Consider the following 26,035-nt stretch of genomic DNA (forward strand, 5'->3'; position numbering starts at 1 on the left):
ACTCATATTCTTTGGTAAACAAATACATAGTAAAAAATATATTTCATATATATTTTGAAAGTACACCTTTAGAAATTTAAAATGTGCATGATATTTAGAAACACCAAAATACAGATTTCAAGATTCAGTAAGTATAAATAATGGATTAGCCTCTGATGCCATGTTAATGAAGCTGCTTCAGGACTGAAAAACTCCTGGCCAGGGGTTTTTAATTCAGGCTACTGTTACAATGATCTATGGAGCTTTCTTTAAAAACAGAGCTACCTGGGCATCATTCTGAGATTCTGCTATGACTAGATCTGGGGAAGAGCTTGGGCATCTGTGTATTGGTTTTTCAGTCTCAGAGGAGATCCTGATGGACAGCCAGGGTTGAGAACTCCTATCTTAAGATAATATGCTAACAACACTAATAAAAAATATGACTATCACCATACACATTCATCTACCATCTTAAATATTTTTTAACTTACACTGTTAGGAATGATGCTATTACTGTCCTGTCTGAGAGGGTCCATCCTGACTCCTGAAAGAAGGAGAAAGTTTAGACTGATATGCTGATATAATGAAATATATTATATACAATTTTAAAAACTTTGAAGTTACATGTTAAAAGTTAAAAAGTAGTATCTTTATCAAAGTTTTTCGGTTTTCTTAATAGTTTGCTTAATAATTGACTGAAATCCTTTCTAGAAGAACATGTAAAATTAAACTTGCTTTTATTTTCCAAGTGCCTTTTCGTTAAAAATATTTTTGAAAAGAAGGCAAAATATTTATGAAAGCTCATTAAAACCATCTCCGAAGTAGTTTGCCAAATTAAGGAAGTCCATCCAAATGAGCTGCAGAAGAGGCAATCTACCCAACATATGTATGAGTTCTACTACATCATAACTGTGAAACAGTAAATATTTCACAGTAAACTGTGAAAACAGTAAAGTTTTAGAGTTGAAACACAACACATTTGATTTATCAGGCAGGAAACATCATATAAAATTTCTTAAACCAGGCCTAGTCACTGGCTTTTCTGCAGTATCTTTTTTAAAAAACATACAAGTACATGTTTTAAGCTTGAAAATTATGTTACCTTGCATATTTGGTGCTGCTGAAGAATCTGATGATGCAGCTTGGTACGGCAGATCAGTATTCAACTGCAAAAGATAGCCCTCAACTGTAGGCACTTCATCCCATTTGACATGAAAAGAGTTGGTAGTGGCTTTGATCAGTTGTACTTGTGATGGTGCTGGTGGTTTCTCTAAAGAACAATATTGATGTTATAAGCTTCAAATGTGGCAACAGTTTGCCTATAAAGTTTGTGTGGACCTGGGGCTCTGAAAATGTCAGCAATGAATAATTCATCTGATTACCAAGAGGGAGAAAATTGACTCAAATAAACATAGTGATGGTAGGTCAAACGAAAATAATTTGGGTTCTGATTCTATTTATTTATTTAATCCCTTATACAAATAAATCTATAAATACTCTAGTTGCAAGCTATTTGAGTCATCAGATTCAGAAAAAATGTTTAATTCTAGACGTGGAAGTGGGGAACCAAGTATTACATAGTTAGAGCTACATAATTTTACCTTCTCTAAGTTTTTAATTTTATGAGCCACATTTTAACCAACACTATACATGTCAGAAATACTGTTAATGCCAGGTGATTTGGATATGATATTTTGGAAAAATGTAACTTCTTTGAAGTTAATTTCCTCTTATCAAAACTTGTACTACCCCAAACAGGTTACTTTGGTATAAACATAACTGACATTTCCAAAACAAATAACAATCAGATTCTTAGAACTAGGGAAAAGGACTTGAGGTTATTGCTATTATATCCCTTTCCTCTTTTAGTTTACCTACCACACATAGAACTCAAAATTCCAGAGACAGTGCATCACATCTTTGCATAGTTATGTAAGAAAATTTATTCTTTAGTGAACTGAAATCTGTAACAGTAATTTAATCCTTATAGAGCACATCTAATATCTATCTCTTTATCTTTTAGAGTAGTGGTCAGCAAACTATGGCTCATGTGCCTGTTTTTGTAAATAAAATTTTACTGAAACAAAGGTATGCTTATTTATGTATTGTCTATGGCTGCTTTCATGCTACAACAACAGAGCTGAGTAGTTGTAACAGAGACCAAATGGCCTTCAAAGCCTAAAATATTTACTACCTGTGCCTTTACAGAAAAAAATTGATGGGCCTATTCTAGAGGATAATTAAGCCTAGTTTCTTCAACTTTTCCCATGTAAATGCTTCCATGATCCCATTCACAATCCAGTTTGCTTATGTTTCTCAAAGTAAGACAACCTATGCCTGAACAAAAGTAGACAATAAGACGACAAGTCCAGGAGGTACAACACCCACATAACAGAAGTTACACGAAGAGGGAATAGAGAGAACAGTATGATGCAAATAAATGAACTAAATCAAGAAATTTCCCAAAACTGAAGAACATGAATTTCCAGACTGAAAGGGTCCAGTGAGTACTCAACATAATAGATTAAAAATAAGACACAAAACAGGCCCATCATCATGAAAGTTAAGAAAAAGGGGACTAATAAAAAAATCCTAAAAGCTATCAGGAGTGAGGGGAAGGGTCACATTTAAAAGAACCAAAAATCACAAGTGGTTTGGATTTCTCAACAAAAATACTAGAAGCTTGAATACAATATAACAACATTTTCAAAATTCTTAAGGGTAATGATTTCTAATGCAGATTCTATTTCCATGCAAACCACCAATTAAAATTAAACATTTTCAAACAATGCAAGATTTCAAAATAAATTTGTCGTCTATGCATCCTTTTCTTGGGATGTGTTTTATTAAAAAAAAAAAAATGAGAGAGTAAACTAAGGGAAAAAATATGGGATCTAGGAAACAGGGAATCCAGCACAAGTGAGAGGCAAAACACATCCCCAGGAAGGTGATAAGGGAGACTCCAAGATGATCGCTAGGCTCAGTCTGTGGAAGGCAATCATCCTAGACCGGGGCAGAAGAAACGTCTTCAAGATGATGAAATCTGACAGAACATCTGGTGCAGCTAACCACAATGAAAGAAAATTCAAGCAAATAACAGAGTATGGACTGAATTAGTGGTAAATACTATAAGTCTAAAACAAATAAAAGTGACAATTATTAATCCGTGGCAAATCAAAAATGGTACAAAGAAGGTATTCACAATGTTCTATACGGCTCACCTGTCAACAGTGTTTATAAAGTCATGATGCAAACACTGAATATTCATCTAATAAAATTATTATGTAGTTATATTGAGAGAATAAGGAATAGTGGGGAGAGATAAATCCTTAACTTCCATAGTAGAAAGTAAGCGTGTTATGCCTAAACTGAAAAAAATCAAAGTAACAACATATTCATGTTATTTGTAGATATGGAAGTAAACACCAAAAAACTGCTTAACAGACTTAAAAATACATGCTTGTGAAGCAAGGAAAATGGGAGGAGGTGGGAGTAAAAGACCACTGTTCATATTATGGAATTATAATACTCTTAAATATTACCAAATGCACGGAGTTTAAAAATGAAAAAAGGCAAGATGAAAAGCCCTCATTTCCCATCCACAAAAACTGATGCTAACTTATCAAAAGGAAAGTCAAAAGGAAAAGCAAAATGGCCCTTATGATTACTTTTAGGTAAATATTCATGTCTAATGCCTTTTACAGAAAGATTTATGAAAAAAACTGGCTGTTCAGAGCTAATGACTTTTATCCTTTTAAAAGTCACATACCCCTTAGAGAATGTGCTTAAAATGACATATTTACTACTGAGAAAAATTCATTGTACATTTTTCTCCCAATCTCAGAGAACAAAGTTTATTCGTGGACTTTAGTTAATAATTCACACTTTCAAAGGTGAATCAGTACGTTGGATTTTATTTTTCTTCCACTTTCTAGTATGTGATTCTTTCATAGTCTCTAACTTTGTTGCATTTACTATTTTTTTCCAATTCTGAATTTAAAAAATGAACTGTTTTTACATCACCAAAGTAATGTATGCTATTGTAGAAAATATAAAGGAGAAAACCTTTTAAGGAAATGTATAATCTCACGCCTTTGATAATACTTTTGCTATACATTGCATCCTTCAAGACTTTACAGTTCATACATTTAAAAAAACCTGGAATCATGGGTGTATTTTATCATCTGCTTTTCTCATATAACAACACATATTACAACTCCAGATCTGATTTCTCTACTGGCCTCCAGGCTTCTTTATTCACTAAACTGCCTACTTGATCTTGTTATTTCATGGTCTCAGCATGGTCTAAATGGAACTCAATTTTCCCCACAGGCCTGTTTTCTCATCAGTCTTCCCCATCTCAGTAAATGAAAATACCACCAAATTTTTCATGCTAGAGACTTCATCCTCGCCCTGGCCAAGTAACTCAGTTGGTAGGAGATATGTCCCGTACGCCACAAGGCTGCAGGTTCGATTTCCATTCAGGGCACGTACCTAGGTTGCAGGTTCAATCCCTGGTCATAGCGTGTATGGGAGGCAACCAACTGATACTTCTCATATCGATGTCTCTCTCTCCCCCTTCCACTCTCTCTAAAATCAATGAAGCACGTCCCCAAGTGATGATTTAAAACACCACTCCATCCTCCACACCTCTTTCTGTAATCTGCAACAGCCAATTTATCAGCCAGCTTCATCAACGGCAACTCCAAAATATATTCTGAATTTATCCATTTCTCCTCATCTCCACTGTCACCACTATAGTCTAAGACTTCTAGACTACAAAAGCCTCCTAACTTGTCTCTGAAGTGTGCACCTTTGACCCCTATACTTTCCATACAACTGCAGCAACTGCTTCAAAATGTTCAATAGATCATAACACGTCTCTCCTTAAAACTAATAAATAACTTAACCTTGTACTTTAAAACCAATTTAAGCTTTTCTACAACGTTAGAGGCTCTACATGATCTGTCCTATGGTCACATCTCCAGCCTCCATTCCTGCCCTCCCCACTTTTCCTCAGCTCAATTCTGTTCCCAGACATGCCAAGTACTCCCATCTCAGGGCCCGTGTACTTGCTGCTCACTCACTACTTTGCAGTTTTCCTCCAGCTTTTTACATAAATAGCATCTTTTCACCACCCGGATTACATCCCAAATGCCATCTCATCCTTTTCTAGCTACGCATTCTGCGGCAGCCTCCCCTCCCCTTCCTCGCCAGTACCCCCACCACTCTGTCATTATTCTCTCCTCCCGTTTTCACCTGCTGACCAGAAACTGAACTGATTTCCTTAATTGGATCATTGGCCGTCATCTCCCTGCTCTCACACTCTCAGAGTACGAGTTCTCTGACAGCAGGGACATTATCGGTCTCGGTCACTGTGGCGTTTTTTAACATTTGGAGCAATTCCTGATACACAGCTGTCAATCAATGAATACTTACTGAAAAAGTAGATGTGAGCCCCATATTTAAAAATCTTTTTGGTGTTGTAATACTTTTTTAAAAAATCTTTTATTTAGGAGTAATTTTAGATATAGAAAAGTTGCAAAGAATTCCCATATACCCTTTACTCTATTTCTTCCTAATGCTAACACATTTGTTAAAACTAAGAAGTTAGCTAAATATAGACTATTCAGAATTCACCAGTTTTTTAGTTAATGTCTTTTTTGTTCCAGGAAGGTACCAGATTGACCTTAGTCATCATGTCTCCTTTGTCTCCTCTAATTTATGACTATTTCTCAGTCTTTCCTTGTTTTCCTGCACTTTGAAAATTTTAACAGTAGTGTTCACATCTTCTGTAGAAGGTCTAGAAGTCTGTCAGTTTGGGTTTGTCTGCTATGTTCTCCTAGTTAGAGTGGGGTAATGGATTTTAGGGAAAAGTATCACAAAGGTGAAATTTCTCCTTATCACATGATATGGAAGGCAGGGGTAAATGATATCAACATGGCTGATTACTAGTGACATTAACCTTGATTACTTGATAAGGTGCCGTTTGCCAGGTTTCTCCACTGTAAAGATTTTTTTTTTTTTCCCCCTTCCCATACTCTCTTCTTTAGAAAGGAGTCACTAAATCCAGTCTGCCTTCAATCCAGTCTGCCGTCAAGGTGAGGGAAATTAAGAAACTCTCCTGGAGTGGAGAGTATCTACATATATTATTTCTTCCATGCATTTTTAATCATGGAAAAGACAGGCAGTGGCATTTACGGTAAGCCTCAAAAGACAGGCATTAATCGAATATTTATTTACCTAAAGGAAAGATTTTATCTGTTAAATACTCTTACCTACCAGTATCAAGATACCAAAGGTCCTTGCAGCACACCTGACTATTCAGCGCTTTTTTATAGCCATCTCTTCCACTCCAAAAATACAGTCGAGTGCCGACCGCAACAGCGCAGTGCCCAGCTCTTGGTCTTGGTCTTGAATTCTTTTTATCTTCCTGAGAATCTGATACTAGGGTGGTCCACTCTGCTGTATCTAAAGAGATAAAAATATCCGTGACTAACCTGCTATTCTTAAATGACAAAACAACATTTTCTTTGTTAATAAGTTTTACTTCAATAAGTAACTCCTAAAAGACTCACCCAGATTTAAGTAAGAAAATGAACTGGTACATTTCCATTCACTATCATGAGGTGAAGTTTCATTATTTTCCCCCTTATGTGGAACCCATCCACCAAAAATGTACATCCTAAAAAACAAACAAACAGGAACATAAAGGAGCCGATTTTCCTCCTAGAGCTTTAATTTTATATTTTATATTTTAAATGCTAATAACAGACTTAAATGTCTTACTTGTTGATACCAATATACAGAACTATTTACTTGCTTGTCAATGTCAAAATAATGGAAATAAGATCATGAATCTAGTGAAATGTCCTTCTTTCAAGAGTTTACAATTTTATGAAGCAATAAAGAATCAAAATTATTTCTCTCTAGCAACTTCTTCAAAGTGGGGAATATTTTAATCATTATACTTTTGAAAATTTATATTGGATGTAATATGCTAAGGGCATCTCACAGCCAGAAAGATACTCAAATGATTCATGACATTCAAAGTCAGATTTAGAATTTTATGCATATAGTAACCAAAGAGGATTAAATTTCATATAACTCTGGTCACTGATGCCACTCAAATAAAAAACTTGAAACTACGTCCCTTAGGGCCCCAGGGCTTCCTGAGATGTCTAATGGCTCCTGAAGGAGAAGGGCTCATCCTGCAGAGTTTAGGGCCCATATGACCTCAAGCCAACCAGAGAAACTCTATTCTTAATCTCTTATACAGGGTCCAGCAGAAGTAAAGCCGGCTTGAGTGTCGTTGGTTAGGTAATAATATGGGTGTAATAATCTATAGTTTTAATTTGAACACTTCACCTAAAATGTCACATGGTGTGCTTAAGTGTGATATTGTTACGTTACAGAATCACATGCTTATGATTTTGTAACAAAAGATTTTGTTATAAAAAAGGGGTGTTATGTGTGCTAGACCCTGTATATTAGAGTTCCAATGAAAAGCTGCATTTTGTAAAAAGAACTAATGAGGTTCTAAATTATAACTAGTTGTTTCCTAAATCATTATATTTAGTTTGTCTATTTTTTAAAAAAGAACTAATAAATATGGTAACAGAAGGAGACCTGACTTTGGGTGGTGAACACACAATGCAATATACAGACAAGGTATTACAGAACTGTGTACTTGAAACCGATATAATTTTATTAACCAATGTCACTCCAATGAATTTAATGAAATTTATAATAAAAAAGAACTAATGAGGCTCTAAATTACAACTAATTGTTTCCTAAAACATTACTTTTAAGGTAAAGTCTCTACACAAGTAAATAATAATTAAGTTCTATCTAAACAATACTCCTAATTCTGGCCCAGTGTTGCACAAATAAGGGAACTTGTTCATGACAGTAACATCTAACCAGTAAACAGTGCTCTCTGGGTACCAGGTACTGCCTGGAGCAGCTTATATGTATTAATCCATTTAATCCTCATGACAACCTTGTGAAATAGATTTTATTATTATTGGCATTTTATAATTGAGGAAATTGAGATAAAGTCAAGTCAAGGTTTCTTGCCTCACGTCCTACAGGGCAAGCAGCAAAGCTAAGACTTGAATTCAGGCAATCTAGATACAGAGTCTATCGTCTCACCCTAACGCCATCAAGTTTAACCACTGAGTGTGCATACTGAGTACGTACCTGAATACAAATAAACATGACCAAAAACATATACAAAGAAACAGTGAGGCCCTGGCCAGTGTGGCTCAGTGGGTTGGAGTCTCATCCTGAAAACCAAAAGGTCACAGGTTCGATTCCCAGTTAGGGAACAAGAGGCAACCTATCCATGCTTCTCTCTCACATTGATGTTTCTCTCCCTCTCTCTCTTCCTCCCTTGTCTTCTCTCTAAAATCAGTAAGCATGTCCTCAGGTAAGGATTAGGAAAGAAAAAAAGAAAGAAAGAAAGAAACCCTGAGGTATGTCAAGCCTACTGATGGAGGGCAGATGGGTCTGACAACACTCTATACCATGCTTACTTATACTTACACTATGCAAGCCATCGTAAGGAATGTAAAAAAGTATAAGAGGTAGCATGATAAGAAAATGACTCAATAAATATATAAGCTTCTGTGGACATATATTTTAGCTTCAGTGAGCACAACTAAATGTTATTAATATCAGTAATATATTTCCAAGAAACTACTGTCACTCTTCTTTGTGTGTATCTTTCTTAAGTTGGTTTTAAAAAAAGTAAAAACAAAAAACCGCCATACTTGTTTCCTATAACACTGGCTGTGTGAAGGCTTCGTGGAAGTGGCACTGTCCCTTTAGTTTCTGGTTTACACCATGACATAGTTTCTAAAAGTAAAAATAAGTATATTAGCAACTCGATCTAATACAGCAAACTACCTCAACTTGCAGAATTTTAAAAATTAAAACCAGAAAGGACTTACTGTTTCAAAACTGTTATTTGAATTTCATTTAAAATAAACATTTCCAATCATCACAAATTGCCAGTCAGAGAAATCTATTTACACTTGAATGTTAGTACTTGTAATAGAGAGGTGTGTTTTGAGTGCCACCAATTTTGAATTGAGACCAGATTAGGGATTTCAACACTTTAACTAAGAGTACACTGTGCAGAAGACACTCAAAAGTGAGAGGCACACCTACTCTCCAATTATTCTTTCCTAGGATTTCTTTAAAAGGAGCTACTCAAAAGTTTTTCACTGACCAGCAATAACATTATTAGTGCTACATTTCCTGTAGATTGAGTAACCATATACATTTGATCATGCCCAACTGGGGCACTTTACAGAGTGAAAGTGGGTACTATTGATTACATGGGAAAATAAGCATGAGCCAGGACCATCACAGGCAAATCAGGACATATGGTGATCCTACTTATAGGAAGTACAGGAGAGTTACAGCCATAAACATTTATCTGTTCAAACTGATTGATCAGCAACCATTCATATGATACCCCAGGTACCCCTGGTGATGGTTACAAGTGCTAGTTATAACTCTAAGTGCAACTCAACAAATACTGTTATCAAAAATATTTTTCAAAACAATTTTTATATTTGCCTTTATCAGTCATAACCAATTCCTGAGCCTGAATCAAGTTAAGCTTACCTAAGTCAAGTTGCCATAAGTCATCCAGGCGAGCACCACACATTCCACCAAAAACATACATTTTAGGACTCCCAGAATCTTTTTTGCAATATATAACAGCTGTGTGGGATTCTCTTGGAGAAGGCACAATCCCTTTAGTCACTGGAATGTTCCAACCCACAACACCAGAACCATGTTGTAGCTCCAACTCATAAAAATCATTTAAATATCTAAGATATGAAAGAAATAAAAAACATTAGCGTAATATATACATTTTATTTGTTTCTATCTATAAAGGTAATATATGCTTACTATGAAAAATTCATATAGTACAGGAAGACATTATGAGAGCAGAAACCCTATACTTCATTCATTCAACATATTTATCAAATACTACTGTGTATCAGGCACTCTTCTGGGAGTAAGTAGAACCAGAAAAGCTCTAAAAAATTTTTGCCAATCATTTAGCCAACACTCTTGTCCATGAAAGCAACCATGATGGTTTCAAAACATAGCCTTAAGTTCTCTGACATTCTTCCCACCAGAAGGTAGGATCTATGTTCTCTCCCCTGATTCTGGGCAGACTTGTGACTGCTTCAACTAATCGAGTGTGATGAAGTGACACTATGTGACTTCTGAGGCTGAAGACCAATGCAGTGTCGCTACAGAATCCTGAACAAAAACGTAAGTCCAACTATCACAAAACCACCATCTAGAGAAGCCATAAGCAGGCAGCCCCAGTTGAGTCTATCCTTCAGCCATCTCAGTTGAGGCATCATACGTGCAAGCGACCACTTACGCATTCCCATCTGGGGGCCTAGTCATCACTGTTATGTCCTGTCTGAATTCGTAATACACAGACTCCGTGAGCATAATAAAACAGTTATTTTGCATCACTAACTTTTGGGGAAGTTTATTACATGGTACAAGTTATGTATACATTATGTATAAATGAGGCATACTACAAATGCTGTTTTGCAAATTCTCTTTCTTTTTAAAATTTCACTCTATAATGTCTTAACAATGTCCTACATTTTATTTTTTTTTACTCTAGAAACTGGCATAAACTTCTCGTCTGTGACATGGATGCTGTCAATGTTTTCAGCAAAATGATGTTTATAGAAATCTATTTCCTATCAAATTACTACTCAAGTATGAAAGCAAAATTAAAACATTTGAGGGTCATGAAACTTCAAAGTTTAGCCATATAATTGTTTTGGAGAAAAAAGTGATTCTAGATGTCAATCAGGAAAAATAAAAAGAAACCCAAGGGGAAAAAAAAAAACAAACCACATTGAATAAGTGAAATGGTAGTGCAAAGAAAAATAGTAATTTATAATTACATTTAAATTGATGTTGATTACTGTGGCTGTGAGATCTAAACGATCACTAAAATAGACTGACCAAAAAATTAATTTCTTAACATTATTGTAATCTAAAATAAGATTCAAGAATATATGGAACATATAGCAAAAGGGGATAAGCAAAAAAAAAAAAAAAAAAAAAAAAAAGGGCCTAAAGTAAAGATAGTGATCTATTCCCAAATGATTATTAAGGAAACTTCCTTAATCTGATTAAAGACATGTACTAGAAACCTACAGCCAACGTCCCAATTAATGATAAAAAGGTAAATTATATTGCCATGAGTGGGGTGGCTCAGTTGGTTGAGTGTCGTCCCACAAAGCAAAAGGTCACCAGTTCAACTCCTGGTTAGGGCACATGCCTAGGTTGTGGGTTTGGTCCCCAGTTGGGGCACAGGTGAGAGGAAACCCACTGATGTTCTGATTCAAGTTTCTCTCTGACATCGATGTTTGTCTCCCTCCCTTCCCCCCTCTAAATATAAATAAATCTTTAAAGAAAAGGAAATTTTCTTTAAAGAACCATAAAAAAATTAATGAAAAAGAATACAGTCTAGAATAAGAGTTGACAAACTTTTTCTCTAAAGAGTCAGATAATAAATATTTTGGACTTTGCAGGTCATAAAATGTCACAACTACTCAACTCCGCTCTTTCAATGGAAAGTAGTCAGCCCTGGCTGGTGTGGCTCAGTGGATTGAGTGCTGGCCTGCAAACCAGAGAGTTGCCGGTCCAATTCCCAATCAGGGCACAGGCCTGGGTGGTGAGCCAGGTCCCCAGTAAGGGGTGCGTGAGAGGCAACCACACATTGATGTTTCTCTCCCTCTTTCTCCTTCTCTTCCCCTCTCTCTAAAAATAAATAAATAAAATCTTTTAAAAATATAAAAGTAAAAAAAAGGAGGGAGCCAGAGATAATATGTAAATGAATGGGCATGGCTATATTCCAATAAAGCTTTATTAACAAAAACAGGCAGCAGGTCAAATTTGGCCCACAGAGTATAGTCTATAACTCCTGGTCTAGTGCCTAGAAAAAGACCCATTTATATGATGATATATATATAAATGGGTCTTCAAATTAACAAGAAAAATGGCTCATTTAATAAATGGTGGTGGGAGAATTGGAAATCTATTAGGAAGAAAAGTAAAAAGCCTCACAGTAGTCAAAAAATACATTCTAAATGTATTGATGTTTTGAACAAAAAACAAAGCTGTGACTGTACTAGAAGAAAATATCTAAAAAATTATTTTTATAATTTTGGGGTAGAAAAATCTTCCTAAGCAAGATACAACACCAGAGAGCCATAAAAGACAATACTATCAAACTTGACAGAACAAAAGGCAAACAGAAGACTTGGAAGAATATTTGGGACATATTAAACAAAATATACAAAGAACTCCTAGGACTCAATAATAAAAACTGAAATCCATTTAAATATGATTAAAAATAATAAATGAACTCAGCAAAGTCACAGGATAAAAGACCAAGATACAGAGACCAACTGAGCTTCTATATACTAGTAATGAACAATCTAAAAATGAAATTAAGAAGCCAAATCTGTTCATGTGATCGAAAAGAATAAAAAAATAGGACTAAATTTAACAAAATAAGAGGAAGACTTGTACATTGAAAATCTTAAAACATTGCTGAGAGAAATTAAAGAGATTTAAATAAATGGAGAGATATCCCATGTTCATGGATTGGAAAACTCAATGATAATAAAATCACAATTCTCCACAAATCAATCTATATATTCAACACAATCTCTATCAAAATCCCAGCAGAAATTTTTGCAAAAATTGGCAAGCTGATCCTAAAATTTACATAGAAATGCAAAACACCCAAAATAGCCAAAACACTCTTAAGAATACAATTTGAGAACTTACATCTTCCCATTTCAAAACTTACTACAAAACTATAGTAATCAAGTCAGTGTGGACTTCCAGTCAAGATGGAGGCATAGGTAAACATGCCTTGCCTCCTTGTACAACTACAACAAAAATTACAGCTAGACTACAAAACAAATATCACCCAGAATTACCTGAAATGAGAGCTATATGGAAGTCTGACAATCAAGAATTTAAAGAAATCACAATCATGCAGAGGGGTAGGAGGGGTGGAGATGTGGATATATAGAGAGGTGGAGAGGCGCAGAGATGCTGAACGGGTGGTCCCACATCCTCATGTGGTGGATAAAAATTGGCAGGGATATCTCAGGAGCAAGGGATCCCAGCCCTAGTCCAAACCACCCAGCCTAGGGTTCCAGAGCCAGGAAGATGAGTCCCCATAACTTTTGGCTGTAAACACCAATGGGGGTTGGGGCAGCGGAAGAAACTGCAGGATTCTAAGGAGACTCCTTTTAAGGGCTCGCAAGGGACTTACGACTTAATGCAGGTGCACCCCCTCTGGTATTCAGCATCAGGGCAATAGCTGGAAGGATACAGTGGCATACTGAGAGGAAATTGAAGTGACTGGCAACAGGGAAAGTGCCAGGAGACAGCTTCCTCCCAGGCAAAACTCTAGAGGCCAGGCAGAGGCATTGTCCCCTGTCTGAGCCCTCCCCCATAGAGAGCCACGGAGTCGGGTAACATGGGCTGCCCCACCCTGGTGATTACTTAAGGCTCCATCCTATCCAACTTATTGTTGCACTAGTCTACCATAGGCCATGCTACTGAGACAGGGAGTCAGAGCAACTCTACCTAATACACAGAAACAAACACAGGGAGACTGCCAAAATGAGAAGACACAGAAATATGGCTGAAAGGAAACAATAGAAAAAAACTCCAGAAAAAGAACTAAACAAAACAGAGACAAGCAATCTACCAGATGCAGAGTTCAAAACACTGGTTATCAGGATGCTCAAGGAAATCAATGGGTACTTTAACAGCATAAAAAGAACCAGGCAGAAATGAAGGTTATATGAAGTGAAATAAAGAAAAATCTACAGGGAACCAACAGTGGAGGGGATGAAAGCTGAGAATCACATCAATGATTCGGAACATAAGGAAGAAAAAGACCTTCAATCAGAACAGCAAGAAGAAAAAAGAATAAAAAAAAAAATGAGGATAGACAAAGGAGCCTCTGGGACATCTTCTAACATACCAACTTCCAAATCAAGGGTGCCAGAAGGAAAAGAGGAAGAGCAAGAAACTGAAAACTTACTTGAAGAAGTAAATGAAAGAAAATTTCCTTAATGTGTTGTAAAGGAAATAGACATACAATTCCAGGTAGCACAGACAGTCCCAAACAAGAGGGACCCAAAGAGGACCACACCAAGACACATCATAATTAAAATACCAAAGGTTAAAGATACAGAGAGAATCTTAAAAGCAGTAAGAGAAAAGCAAAGAGCTACCTACAGGGGAGTTCCCATAAGACTGTCAGCTGATTTCTCAAAAGAAACTTTGGAGGCAAGAAGGGACTGACAAAAAATATTAAAAGTGATAAAAAGCAAGGACCTACAACCTAGATTACTCTATCCACCAATGCTATCATTTAGAATGGAGGGGCACATAAAAGTGGTTCCCAGACAAGGTAAAGCTAAAGGAGTTCAACATCACCAAGCCACTATTACATGAAATGTTAAAGGGACCTATTTAAGAAAAAGAAGATGATCAAAACTATGAATATTAAAATGGCAATAAATTCACAACTATCAACAATTAAACCTAAAAAACAAACTAAGCAAACAAGCAGAATAGAAACAGAATCATAGATATGGAGACTATTTGGAGGGTTATCAGGAGGTGAAAGGGAGAAGATGGGGGGAAAGGTGCAGGGATTAAGAAGGACAAATCGGTAGGTACAAAATAGACAGGGGGACATTAAGGATAGTATAGGAAATAGAGAAGGCAAAGAACTTATATGCAGGACCCATGAACTAAAGGGGAGACTGCTGGAAGCAATGGGAGTGCTGGGTGCAGGGGGGCAGGGGGGAAAAATTGAGACAACTATAATAGCATAATCAATAAAATGTACTTAAAAAAAAGGCAGTGTGGTACTGGCATAAGCCTTGATGTATAGATCAATGGAACAGAATTCAGAGTACAGAAATAAGCACTTACACTAAGGGTCAACTGATTTTCAACCAAGAGGCCAAGACAATACAATTGAAAAAGGAGTCTTTTCAACAAATGATGTTGAAAATTTGTAAAATTTGTAAAAAGATGAATTTAGACATTTACCCCCAGCATAAAAATTAATTCAAAATGAATAATACATATACATGTAAGAGCTAACACTATAAAACTTTTGGAAGAAAATAGAGGAACAAATCTTAATAAGCTTGAGATAGGCAGAGTTCTTAACCATGACACTAAAAGCATGGTCCATAATAAAAATATAGGTAAGTTGAACTTATCAAAATTAAAAACTTTTTGCTTCAAAAGATATCATTAAGAAAATTGAGAGACAAGCTACAGACAGTAAGAAAATATATGCAAATCACATTTTTTTAAAAAAAAACTTCTATCTAGGACTATAAAGAACTCTTACAATTCAATAATAAGAATACAAATAACTTAATTTAAAAACCAATGAAGAGCCCTGCCAGTGGCTGAGATGGTTGGAGCGTCATCCCATACACCAAAAAGGGTATGGGTTCAACACCTGGTTAGGGCATATACCTTGGTTGCAGGTTTGAGCCCCAGTCAGGGAGCATAAGGAAGACAGCCAGTTGATGTTTCTTTCTCACATCAATGGCTCTTGCTTGTTCTCTCTCTCCCCTCCCTCCCTTTCTCTCTCTCTAAAATCAAATAAACATATCCAAGTGAGGATTAAAAAAAATAATAAAAAAATAAAAATCAGCAAATATTTATACAGAAATTTCACCAAAGAATATATACAAATGGCTAAAAAGCTCATGAAAAGATGCTCAACATTACTGATCATTAGGAAAATGCAAATTAAAATCACAAGGCAATACCACCTCATTGGCTACAATAAAAAAGATAGCCCGGGCTGGGTAACTCAGTTGGTTAGAGTGTTATCCTGATATACTAAGGTTGCAGGTTCGATCCCTGATCAGGGCACATAAAAAAATTAACCAATGAATGCATAAGTAAGTGGAACAACAAATCAATGTTTCTTTCTCTCTCCACCCTCTTCCTCTCTCTCTCTAAAATAATAATAATAATAAAAGAGATAATAACAAGTATTAGCAAGTATATGAAGAAATTAGAAATTTCATACATTGTTGGTGGGAATGTAAAATGGTATGGTCACTTTGGAAAACCGTTTGGTAGTTCTTAAAAAGTTAAACATGAATTTATATGACCCAGCAATTCTACTGCTAGGTTTCTAATCAACAGAAAAGAATTCATGTCCATACAAAGACTTGTATGCAAATATTTATAGCTTTATTATTCATAAAAGTCAAAAACTGGAAACAATCCAAATGTCTATCAACTGATGAATGGATAAACAAATATAGTATATCCATGCAATGGAGTACTTATTCAGCAATAAAAAGGAAGAAATATTTGATATATGCTACAGTATGATTGAATTTAAAAAAATATTACACTAAGTGAAAGAAGAAAAATGCAGAAAATCACACTTACATGAAATATGCAGAAAAAGCTAATCTGTGGAGATGAAAAGTAGATTAATGTTTGCCTAGGGATCAGGATGGAAATAGGGACTGACTGCAAATGAATAAGAAATTTCTTTTTAGAGTGATGGAAATATTCTAAAACTACATCGGAGTGATGATTACACAACACTGTAAATTTGCTAAAAATTACTGAACTGTACACATAAAAAGGTCGAATTTTATGGTTTGTAATTTATACTTCAATTTTTTTAAATCCTCACACAAGGATGTTTATTAATTTTAGAGAGAGGAATGGTGAGAGAGAAAGAAACATCAATGTGAGAAACAAACATCCACCAGCTGCCTCCTATACACACCCTGACTAGGGATTGAACCCACAGACTAGGTACGGGCCCTGATCAGGAATTGAACCCGCAATCTTTTGGTATATGGGACAACACTCTAACCAACTGAGCCACTTGGCCAAGGCTATGCTTCAACTTTTTTTAAAGAAAAATGAATGATATGAACAGACAATTTCAAACCAGGAATTGCAAATGCCCAGTAAGCAGTTAATCAAGCTCATTCCTAGTTTTGTCAATAAAGAATATCAAAATAGGGACTTTCCACCAAGATAGAGACAAAGGTAGATAATGCTTCACTTCCTCATACAACCAAAAGAAGGATAACAACTAATTTAAAGACAAAAAACAACTGGAAATGCCAAAAAATCAAACTGTACGAAAATCTGACAACCAAGGAGTTAAAGAAAAACCATTCATTCAGACTAGGAGGGACAGAGATGGGCACGCAGTGGCTGGTGGACCAGGCAGGTGAGGCAGCAGCTGGCGGATTGGGAGTTCCCACATTCTTGTGCAGTAAGCCAGGAGGAACAACTGAGGAGTGAGACAGACTGCACAACCCAGGGTTCCAGCATGGGGAAATGAAAACCTCAAAACCTCTGGCTGTAAAAATCTATGGGGGTTGCGGTGGTGGGAGAAACTCTGAATTTCACAGAAGAGTCCACTGGAGGGGCTCACAAAAGAAATACAGTCTTCTACTGTCTTGGCAAAAACAAGAAGAGTGGATCACCAAGGGTGCAGGCCCTCTCATACACTGTTATTATAACGTACTACCCACCCAGGAACCAACTCCTGAAGGGCCCAATTTGCTTGTGGGTAGCAGGGGAAGTGACTGAAAGCCAAGGAGAGCCAAGCATGCAGCGTTGTTCCCTCTCTGACCCCTCCCCAACATACAGGGTCACAACACAGCAAAGTGGGTTGCCCCACCCAGGCAAATACCTAGGCTCCACCCCTTACAACATAACAGGTGTGCTGAGACAAAGAAATATGGTCCAAATGAAAGAACAGATCATAACTCCAGAAAAAGAACTAAGCAACAAGGAGAGAGCCAATCTATCAGATGCACAGTTCAAAACACTGGTAATCAGGATGCTCACAGAAATGATTGAGTACAGTCACAAAATAAAGGAAGAAACAAAGGCTATACAAAGTGAAATAAAGGGAAATATACAGAGAACCACAGTGAAGCGAAGGAAATTGGGACTCAAATCAACGACTTGGAATAGAAGGAAGAAATAAACATTTAACTAGAACAGAAAGAAGAAACAAAAATTCAAAAAAATGAGGAGAGGCTTAGGAACCTCTGGGACAACTTTAAATGTTCCAACATAGGGGTGCCAGAAGAAGAGGAGGAAAAGCAAGAAATTGAAAACTTATTTGAAAAAAGAATGAAGGAAAACTTCCCCAATCTGGCAGAGGAAATAGACATGCAAGTCCAGGAAGCTCAGAGAGTTCCAAAGAAGTTGGACCCAAGGAAGCACACACCAAGGCACATCATAATTAATTTACCCAAGATTAAAGATCAGGAGAGAATCTTAAAAGCAGCAAGAGAAAAGGAAAGAGTTACCTACAAAGGAGTTCCCATAAGACTGTCAGCTGATTTCTCAAAAGAAACCTTACAGGCAAGAAGGGGCTGGAAAGAATTATTCAAATTCATGAAAGACAAGGACCTACATCCAAGATTACTCTACCAGCAAAGCCATCATTTAGAATGGAAGGGCAGATAAAGTGCTTTCCAGATTAGGTCAAGTTAAAGTAGTTCATCATCACCAAGCCCTTATTATATGAAATGTTAACGGGACTTTTCTAAGAAGAAGATCAAAACTACGAACAGTAATTTGACAACAAACTAACAACTATCAACAACTGAACCTAAAAACAAAAACAAAAACAAACTAAGCAAACAACTAGAACAGGAACAGAATCACAGAAATGGAGATCACATGGAGGGTTATCAGCGAGGACAGAGCAGGGGAGAATGGTGGGAAATGTAAAGGGAATAAGAAGTATAATTGGTGGGTACAAAATAGACAGGGGGAGGTTAAGAATAGGATGGGAAATGGAGAAGCCAAAGAACTTATATGTACTACCCACGGACATGAATTAAGGTGGAGGGGAACGCTAGAAGGAGGGGGAATGTAGGGCAGAGGGGAATAAAGGGGAAGGAAAAACATAGGACAACTAATAGCATAACCAATAAAATATACTTTAAAAAATTCAAAATAAATCCATGAAATATATTCTTCTATTGGCTTGGCAAAAATAAGAAGAGTGGATTACCAAGGGTGCAGGCCCTCTCATACACTGTTATTAGAAATATAATTGGTTCCCTGTCTTTGGAGGTTGATTCAGAAGCACCTAACAAACTTAAATGTAAACAGCCTTTGATATCCCCCAAATTCCACTTATAAGTATCAATCTTAAAAAAAAATATATGTGCAAAGACTGTAATAGCAAAACAAATGAAAACATTTAAATGTCCATCACTAGGGGAATGATTAAGCAATTTGCATAATTCAGACTATTTTTCGCCTAAAAAAATAAGATCAATATATACCTACTGCATTGAAAAAAGTTCCAAGATATATCCTTAAAGGTTAAGAGTAACAAAAACAAACAGGGAAACACTTGAAATCACAAAGCAAAAAGAAAACAACAAAAAAATCCTCCACTTCTATAAAAGAAAATACATGTCTTTAAAGGATCAAATTAATGTGCCCAACTCTCCTCTCCCAGTAAGCAGAACATACATCCCTTCATCATTACTGAGGGCTTAGCCTTATGGCTTGCTTAGACCAATGGACTGTGAACTGAAATGAATGTACTAGCTTTAATCAGAGGCTTTAAAAAACATTATTGCATGTATCTATTTGCACCCTGAAGTAGCAGAAATTTGAAAAGCTTGCCAGTTATAGACAATAACCTAAGAAAAGCTAACTCAGTGTGTTACATGAAAAGGGTCCCAAAAGATACACATCAAATTGAATTATGTGTGTGCTATGTTGGATGCAGTGATGCTATGAGAAAGAACATTATATACTTTCGAATTTTTATGAGTCTCTATCTAAAAAAATCTGTTAATGGAAAAATGAAAAAAGACATGCTAAAGTATCTATCTGTATTAGTGTGATAGGATAATTTTTTTTTTTTTCCTTTCCTCCAGTTTCCAAATTGCCCATGTTTTAGTAAATGTTACTTCTGAAAGTTTGGGAAAAAAAAAACTAAGACATTAATTTAATGTAGTAAAAAGACACAGTATCATAGCCATAATAACTGCTGCACTATATACTGGTGGCAACTTCAAAGTGCTTTGAGAATTATGCCAATGATCTCGTTCAGCTATCACGATAACACTAAAAGGTAAGTATTTAATCACTCCTATTTCAGTGAAGGAAAATGGGTTTAGATTATTTATACTGAAATTATTTCTAGCTATACACAGTAAGTGGTGAATCAGAAAACAGCCTTTTGAACTCTAAACCTCAAAATCCTGAGCGCTGTAACGACAATGTGATCAAAACACTACATGAAAAGAAAAAAGGTAATAACTAATTGTTTGGAAAAAGGGAGAAAGGGTTGGTTCAAAAAGCAGTTGCTTGTGTGAAGCACTCTAAGAGCTTCCAGTATGAAAAATGGAAATGAGGGCCTTCAGTTTTTTAAAAAGATTTTATTTACTTATTTTTTGAGAGAGGGGAAGGGAGGGAGAAAGAGAGGGAGAGAAACACTGATATGAGAGAGAAACATAAATTGGCTGCCTCTTGTATGCACCCTGTCAGGGCACTGAACCCAAAACCCAGGCATGTGCCCGGACAGGAGCAAACTAGAGACCTTTCACTTTGCGGGACGATGCGCAACCGAGCCACACTGGTCAGCGCAAGGCCTTCATCTTATAGTTAGATTTTTGCCACCAAATTCCCAGAGAAACCAAATTTTAAAATAACCATTTACTACTTTTCATGTTCACTTATGACAATTAAAATACATTAGTAGTCTGAAAAAACACAAATATTTTGCTATAAGCAGTTATATTAGTATCAATTTATAAAGATATTTGATTAGAAAAGGCATAGTTTTGGAAACATGTACTCCAGGGACTAAGGAAAACACAAGTGCACACAAATCTTTTCTTTGTTAAGTTTAAAAGCAAAAAAGGCTAAGCTTCACCCATTTTAGTAATTAAAGATGAAAGAAATTAAATGTTCTTAATCTAAATCATAAAATAAGCATTTGGTCTAAAAAGAGGTCGACATACCTGGGCACGTTGTTGTTTGAATCTTCACTTTCATTTGCCAGGCCACCAAACAAATAGCATTTGTTACCATACAAAGAAAAGCTATGTCCAAGCCGAGGACAAGGCGGTGAACCAGAAGAAGGGGGATGGGGCTTCACTTTTTTCCATAACCAACGACTTGCCTAAAAAAGAGCATAAATACACTCAGACAAAATCAGGAAAGCATTCCTACATTGCTACTAGTGTAACATCACACTGATATATTGAAATCTGAATCTAACCAGAAGGCTCCAAAAAGGCACTTTTGGGACAAATGACAATTAAGCAGATAACTTCTGGAATTAAAATAAACGTTCCAAAAGAAATGCAGTCTAGTCTCCCATATTCACAGCTTTCCACAATGGTAAATTAAGCTTATAATAATAAATACTAACAGTTCTAAAATATTTTTCAAATGAAAAATTAATTATATAGAGCTTTAAGATTAAATGTAACTTATGTAGCCTTACTTTCTGAAATTAGGTAATCCATTAATGGTATATGTTTTAACCTTTAAATAAACATTTAATAAATAAATAAAAATCATTTAACGAACCAAACTTCGAAACTTATTCTCTGGCCATACTGCTTCCTTTATCTAAGACCATTTTTAAAATGAGTTGCTTATAATAGGTATAATTCACCTACACCTGCGAATCACCAGATGCCCTCATGATCTGGCCCTGAGAACATGCACAGGTCAATTAGGGCTGTCACAGAGGGCTGAGTCTGATTTCACAGAGTCAAATTTAGAAAGGATATGTAAAACTGCTAGTCCTCTTTTGCATGTATTGCCAGAAAAAAAAAAAGATTATTACTGTTAAGGTAACAATTTCTATAACTAAGGCAGAGGTTTTCAAATTATTGTCTGGGGACCAGCAGCAGGTCGGAACTTCTTAGGAATGCAAATGGTGAGGCCCCACTACAGAAAATACTGATTTAGAAACTGGAGGCTGGGCCAAGCTCTCTCTTTTCACCAGTCCTCCAGGTGCTTCTGCCGCAGACCGAAGTTGAGGAACTGCACTAAAATACAAAAGCCTAAACATGTAACAGGTACAATGATGCTAAGTAACAGATATCTTAATGTTACAAATGTTTCACTGGGTATTAGAAAAAGACTTACATTAGGAACTAGCTTTTTAGTGAAGTAGAAACCATTTCTTCTAAACTATAAAAAGAAAAGCTCACACTAGTTTCAATATGTTAATGAAATATTTTGTAATCTTTTGAAGAATTATGAGCAATATCATTATTAAAGCTTCATACTGAAATAATAAATCTGAAATACACTTACTTGTAACTCATATAACTCATTGCTGTATCTTCCATATTCAACCATTCCCCCAAATACTAATATTCTGGTACCATCACAGACAAATCCATGGGCAGCACAGCCTGGAGGGATGTCTCCTCTAACAGCTGGTAGGAACCACTGATTTGTAACTAGTTGCCAAAATAAAATTAAAAGCAATTATAATAAACAGTTATCACAAACTATGAGTATGTATTTTATATGTATCATTTATATCAGTGGTTCTTAACTGGGGATGATTTTGCCCTCCAGGGGCTAACTAAAACTTTTTAGTTATAATTGGAGGAAGGGAGATAGGGCTACTGGCTACTAGCGGGTAGAGGCTAGAGATCCTGTGAAACTTACAATTAAGTATGGTGCAGCCCCCTTCAACAAAGAATTCTCTGGTTCAAATGTCAATAGTGCTGCTGTTGAAAACCCTGATCTATATCGTTTAGTGCTTACAAAAACTCTGCTTGATGTCATCTCCATTTTACGAGTGAAAAATCTGACACTTCGCACTGATCCTGAGCAACTGGCAGAGCCAGGTCTAACTTATTCCAAAACTACGGTTTTACACTAAACTGCCAAATAACTTTTAAACTTTATATGGTGGGTGCCAGGAGGAGTAGAGGGTGAAAAAATAAAATTTCCCCTACTCCACTATTTTATTAACCTTTAAATGACCACTATGATTAAGTCGTTGGGTCAAAGAAAACTTACTACGGTACAGACCCAAAATTCAGTAATTAGCCTTACACCACGGAAACAACTTTATCGTGATAGCTGGCGCATTTATTTACAAGCGGGAAAAATGAAATTCCAACCTCCTTTCTAATCCACGGAGGTACTCAAAGGCGGGCTCGGCGGCCAGGGGCACTTGGGATGTGCAGAGGTGCTCAAGCTGACAGTCCGCTTTCGAAGCGGCAAACGGCGGGGCTGCGGAACACACACCCAACGGTGCAAAGAGAGGCGCTGGTCTCACCCTCCAACCACTTCCCCGACAGCTAAGAGGAGTACCAAGGAGGAAAAAAAAAAATCTAAACTGCCACCTGCCAGAGACTGGGCTTTATTTGGGGTGAAAGTACCAAAGGCCTCTCCTATTTCCTCGGTACCCCTGCCCTTAGATTCTTTTCCTCCTAAGGAAGGAAAGAAGGCAAAGACGGGAAAGTCCGGGGAAGCTCTGGTTTGGAGTTGGTTTGGATTTTTGACAGGGGAGTAATCTCGGAGCCCCGGGGTGGTCGAGACACTGGGAAGAGGCCCAGGCGGTTGGAAACAGTCTCTCTCGCGCGCCGACGTCCGCCACCGCTGGGGCGGGAGGTGGGGGTGGTGGAGGGAAGGTTGGTTCGGGACCGCTCGCTAGAGGGCCGGCGCGCCCCGCTCGGGGTCCGGTTCCGCCCCGCGGGCACCGGGAAAACGGAGCTACCACCCCGGACACTGCGGGACCAGAGCCGTCTAGCCGAGCCGCACCCCTCGCCGCCCGCGGGAGGAGGCACTGACCCGGCGGTGACAGCTGTCAGGGCCGGGGCCGCTGCCTCGTCTCCCCTCCCCCCGCCGCAGCTCCCACAGGCGGGGCCGAAGAGCCGTCGCCGCGCCTACCCGTGTTGTAGACGTGGAGCTCGTCCGCGATGCCCTCGTTGCCCCCACCAAAGATGATCATCAGCTCCCGAATGGCCACGGCCCGGTGTCCGTGCCGGGCACGGGGAACCGGCCCCGTGAAGGAAGAAACCCGCCTCCAGTTGAGGAGGCTGGGAGCCGCCATCTTCCCAACCCCCGCCCCTCTGCCCACAATGCAGCGCGCCCTCCCCGGCGCTTCGGCTCCCGGGGGAGGGCGGGGACCCGCCTCCAGCTGTGCGCGGGGGTGGTTGGGGGGGGTGATGTCACGTGACCGCGGTCGCTCCGGACGGGGCTGGAGGCCAGCGGAGAAACGGAGGGGTCCTGGCAGGGGAGCCCCGCCCCAATCTTGGGCTACGTGGCTGCCCCGGGTACCCTTGGCAACGGGTTTTTGGGTGAAAGCACATTTCCCATCTACCAAGTCTCCGCTCCCCATCCAGAGCCCCCTGTTTTGTATTTTCTATAAAGCGCAAGAGAAGGTACAGCGTTTTCCTTTACGGCCACTTTGAGCATCTGTAAAGTGCGGGAGAGTCAGACCCCTAACACCGCCGGAGAAAAACCTCGCGTAGAAGTTCGAAGTGGCGGGAAACGGGGAAGGGAGAGGAAAGTGTGTCTCCGCGGAGGCGGTGACGTGAGCCCCAGGGCTTGGAGGATGCCCGCGAATACGGGAGAGAGGGAGGGAGACTGAACCAGAATCTGGCAGCGCGGAGCGCTGCGCGGGCTGTGACTAAGAACACGCGAGGGAAGATCGGAGCTGAGCCTGCAAAGGCAAATCAGGCCCTCCGGTTTGCAGGATGCCATGCCAAGAAATTTAGGAACGGCGAGCCGCGAACGATTTTTTGTTTGTTTTGTTTTGTGTAAACTGGTGAGGTTATGTATGGATTTCCTTTTTATTAACACTTAAGCGTCTTCCATTGCCAAGCACTGTCCTAATTACCTTAGCTGTATTAATTCATTTGACCCTCCCAACAATCCAGCGAAGTAGTTACTGTTACCTCCTTTTCGTGGATGGGGAAATGAGGCACAGGGAAGTAAAGTAATTGTCTGCCGGGCACAGAGCAGAAAATGACTGGGAGCAGGATTCAAACACTGGGCTTCTGATTTCAGAGCCCTAACCTTAACTACAGTGCCGCTTCTGATCATAACTATACGTAACCCTTAAAAGGCTCTGCTGCCTTGTAATCTCGCCCTACACAGAATCACACTCAAAGAGATAGAAGGCAACCGGGAAAAAAAATAAATAAATAAAAGCAATTTAAACCTCTATCTCACGTCCTCAAAAAGGAAGAATACACACAACATCAAAGTTTTTAAAATTCCTTTTCATATTCTGTCATTTTCAATTTCTCTCCTATGCCTAAGTCAATCCCTTTCCCCAACTCCCTCAAACCTAAGCATGCTTCTGCACCTTTTCACCCACTTAAACTTTCTCTTCAGGGGTGATTCTCTACGCGTTTTTTATTTTTTTAATCTCACTATTCTTTTCAGCTCCTGCTTCTCAAGTTCTTCTCACTATTACCCCAATTTCAAATATAGACAGAAATTTTGGGAAGGGAGGAGAAAGATGGCTGGAAACAAAGAAAGGTATGATATGTATTAATATTTTTGTCACATAATTAACATGAGCTCTTAAATGTTTCTGTTATAAAATTTTTATGTATCTGAAACAAAACTGGAGAAGCTGGGATAAAGCAATGAGTTTTTCATAAGACAAAATATTTAAAGAACTATTTTATTCTGGGAGTTCAGCGTTACAACGTCCTAACTTTTATGAATGATGCTGTAAATAGATGTTTTTTAATTTAAAAAAGGTTTTTAAAGATTAAGGGCAGAATTTAAAAGTTGCAAACCCAACGTTGATACTCAAGTTAAACAAACAGAACTGGTCTATGTTATTTGAAAGTCCAAAAATACCTAAACTAGGAGAAGGACAAAGGCAAAATAGTCTTAAAAGAGATTACAAGTTATAAATGGTTGGTTAGATAAGGAGCTTCAGACAATGAAGGAAATATGTACC

The 26,035-nt window shown here is 37.8% G+C and overlaps 1 protein-coding gene across 2 annotated transcripts in view; it reads right to left on the reverse strand.

The window, feature by feature from the left end:
• The window catches only part of HCFC2 (host cell factor C2), a 41,544-nt gene extending 17,359 nt beyond the window's left edge, over positions 1 to 24,185 (reverse strand). Inside the window, exons 1-9 of one of the 2 annotated variants that reach the window (XM_054574606.1) lie at positions 24,004 to 24,185; positions 22,408 to 22,556; positions 21,096 to 21,256; positions 9,616 to 9,824; positions 8,754 to 8,838; positions 6,558 to 6,664; positions 6,262 to 6,450; positions 1,082 to 1,249; positions 471 to 523 (exon numbers count right to left, since the gene is read on the reverse strand). In XM_054574606.1, coding sequence (XP_054430581.1) covers positions 471 to 523; positions 1,082 to 1,249; positions 6,262 to 6,450; positions 6,558 to 6,664; positions 8,754 to 8,838; positions 9,616 to 9,824; positions 21,096 to 21,256; positions 22,408 to 22,556; positions 24,004 to 24,166 — 1,284 coding nt within the window. In that variant the 5' untranslated portion in view covers positions 24,167 to 24,185. Of the gene's footprint in view, positions 1 to 470; positions 524 to 1,081; positions 1,250 to 6,261; positions 6,451 to 6,557; positions 6,665 to 8,753; positions 8,839 to 9,615; positions 9,825 to 21,095; positions 21,257 to 22,407; positions 22,557 to 23,231; positions 23,386 to 24,003 lie in introns of those variants that run through there. The other variant, XM_054574607.1, reaches the window with a different exon arrangement.
• Positions 24,186 to 26,035: the final 1,850 nt, after the last annotated feature.

This window comes from Pteronotus mesoamericanus, unplaced genomic scaffold (genome assembly GCF_021234165.1).
Source record: "Pteronotus mesoamericanus isolate MK-2021 breed Mesoamerican mustached bat unplaced genomic scaffold, CSHL_Meso_final contig_263, whole genome shotgun sequence".
Classification (NCBI taxonomy): Eukaryota; Metazoa; Chordata; class Mammalia; order Chiroptera; family Mormoopidae; genus Pteronotus; species Pteronotus mesoamericanus.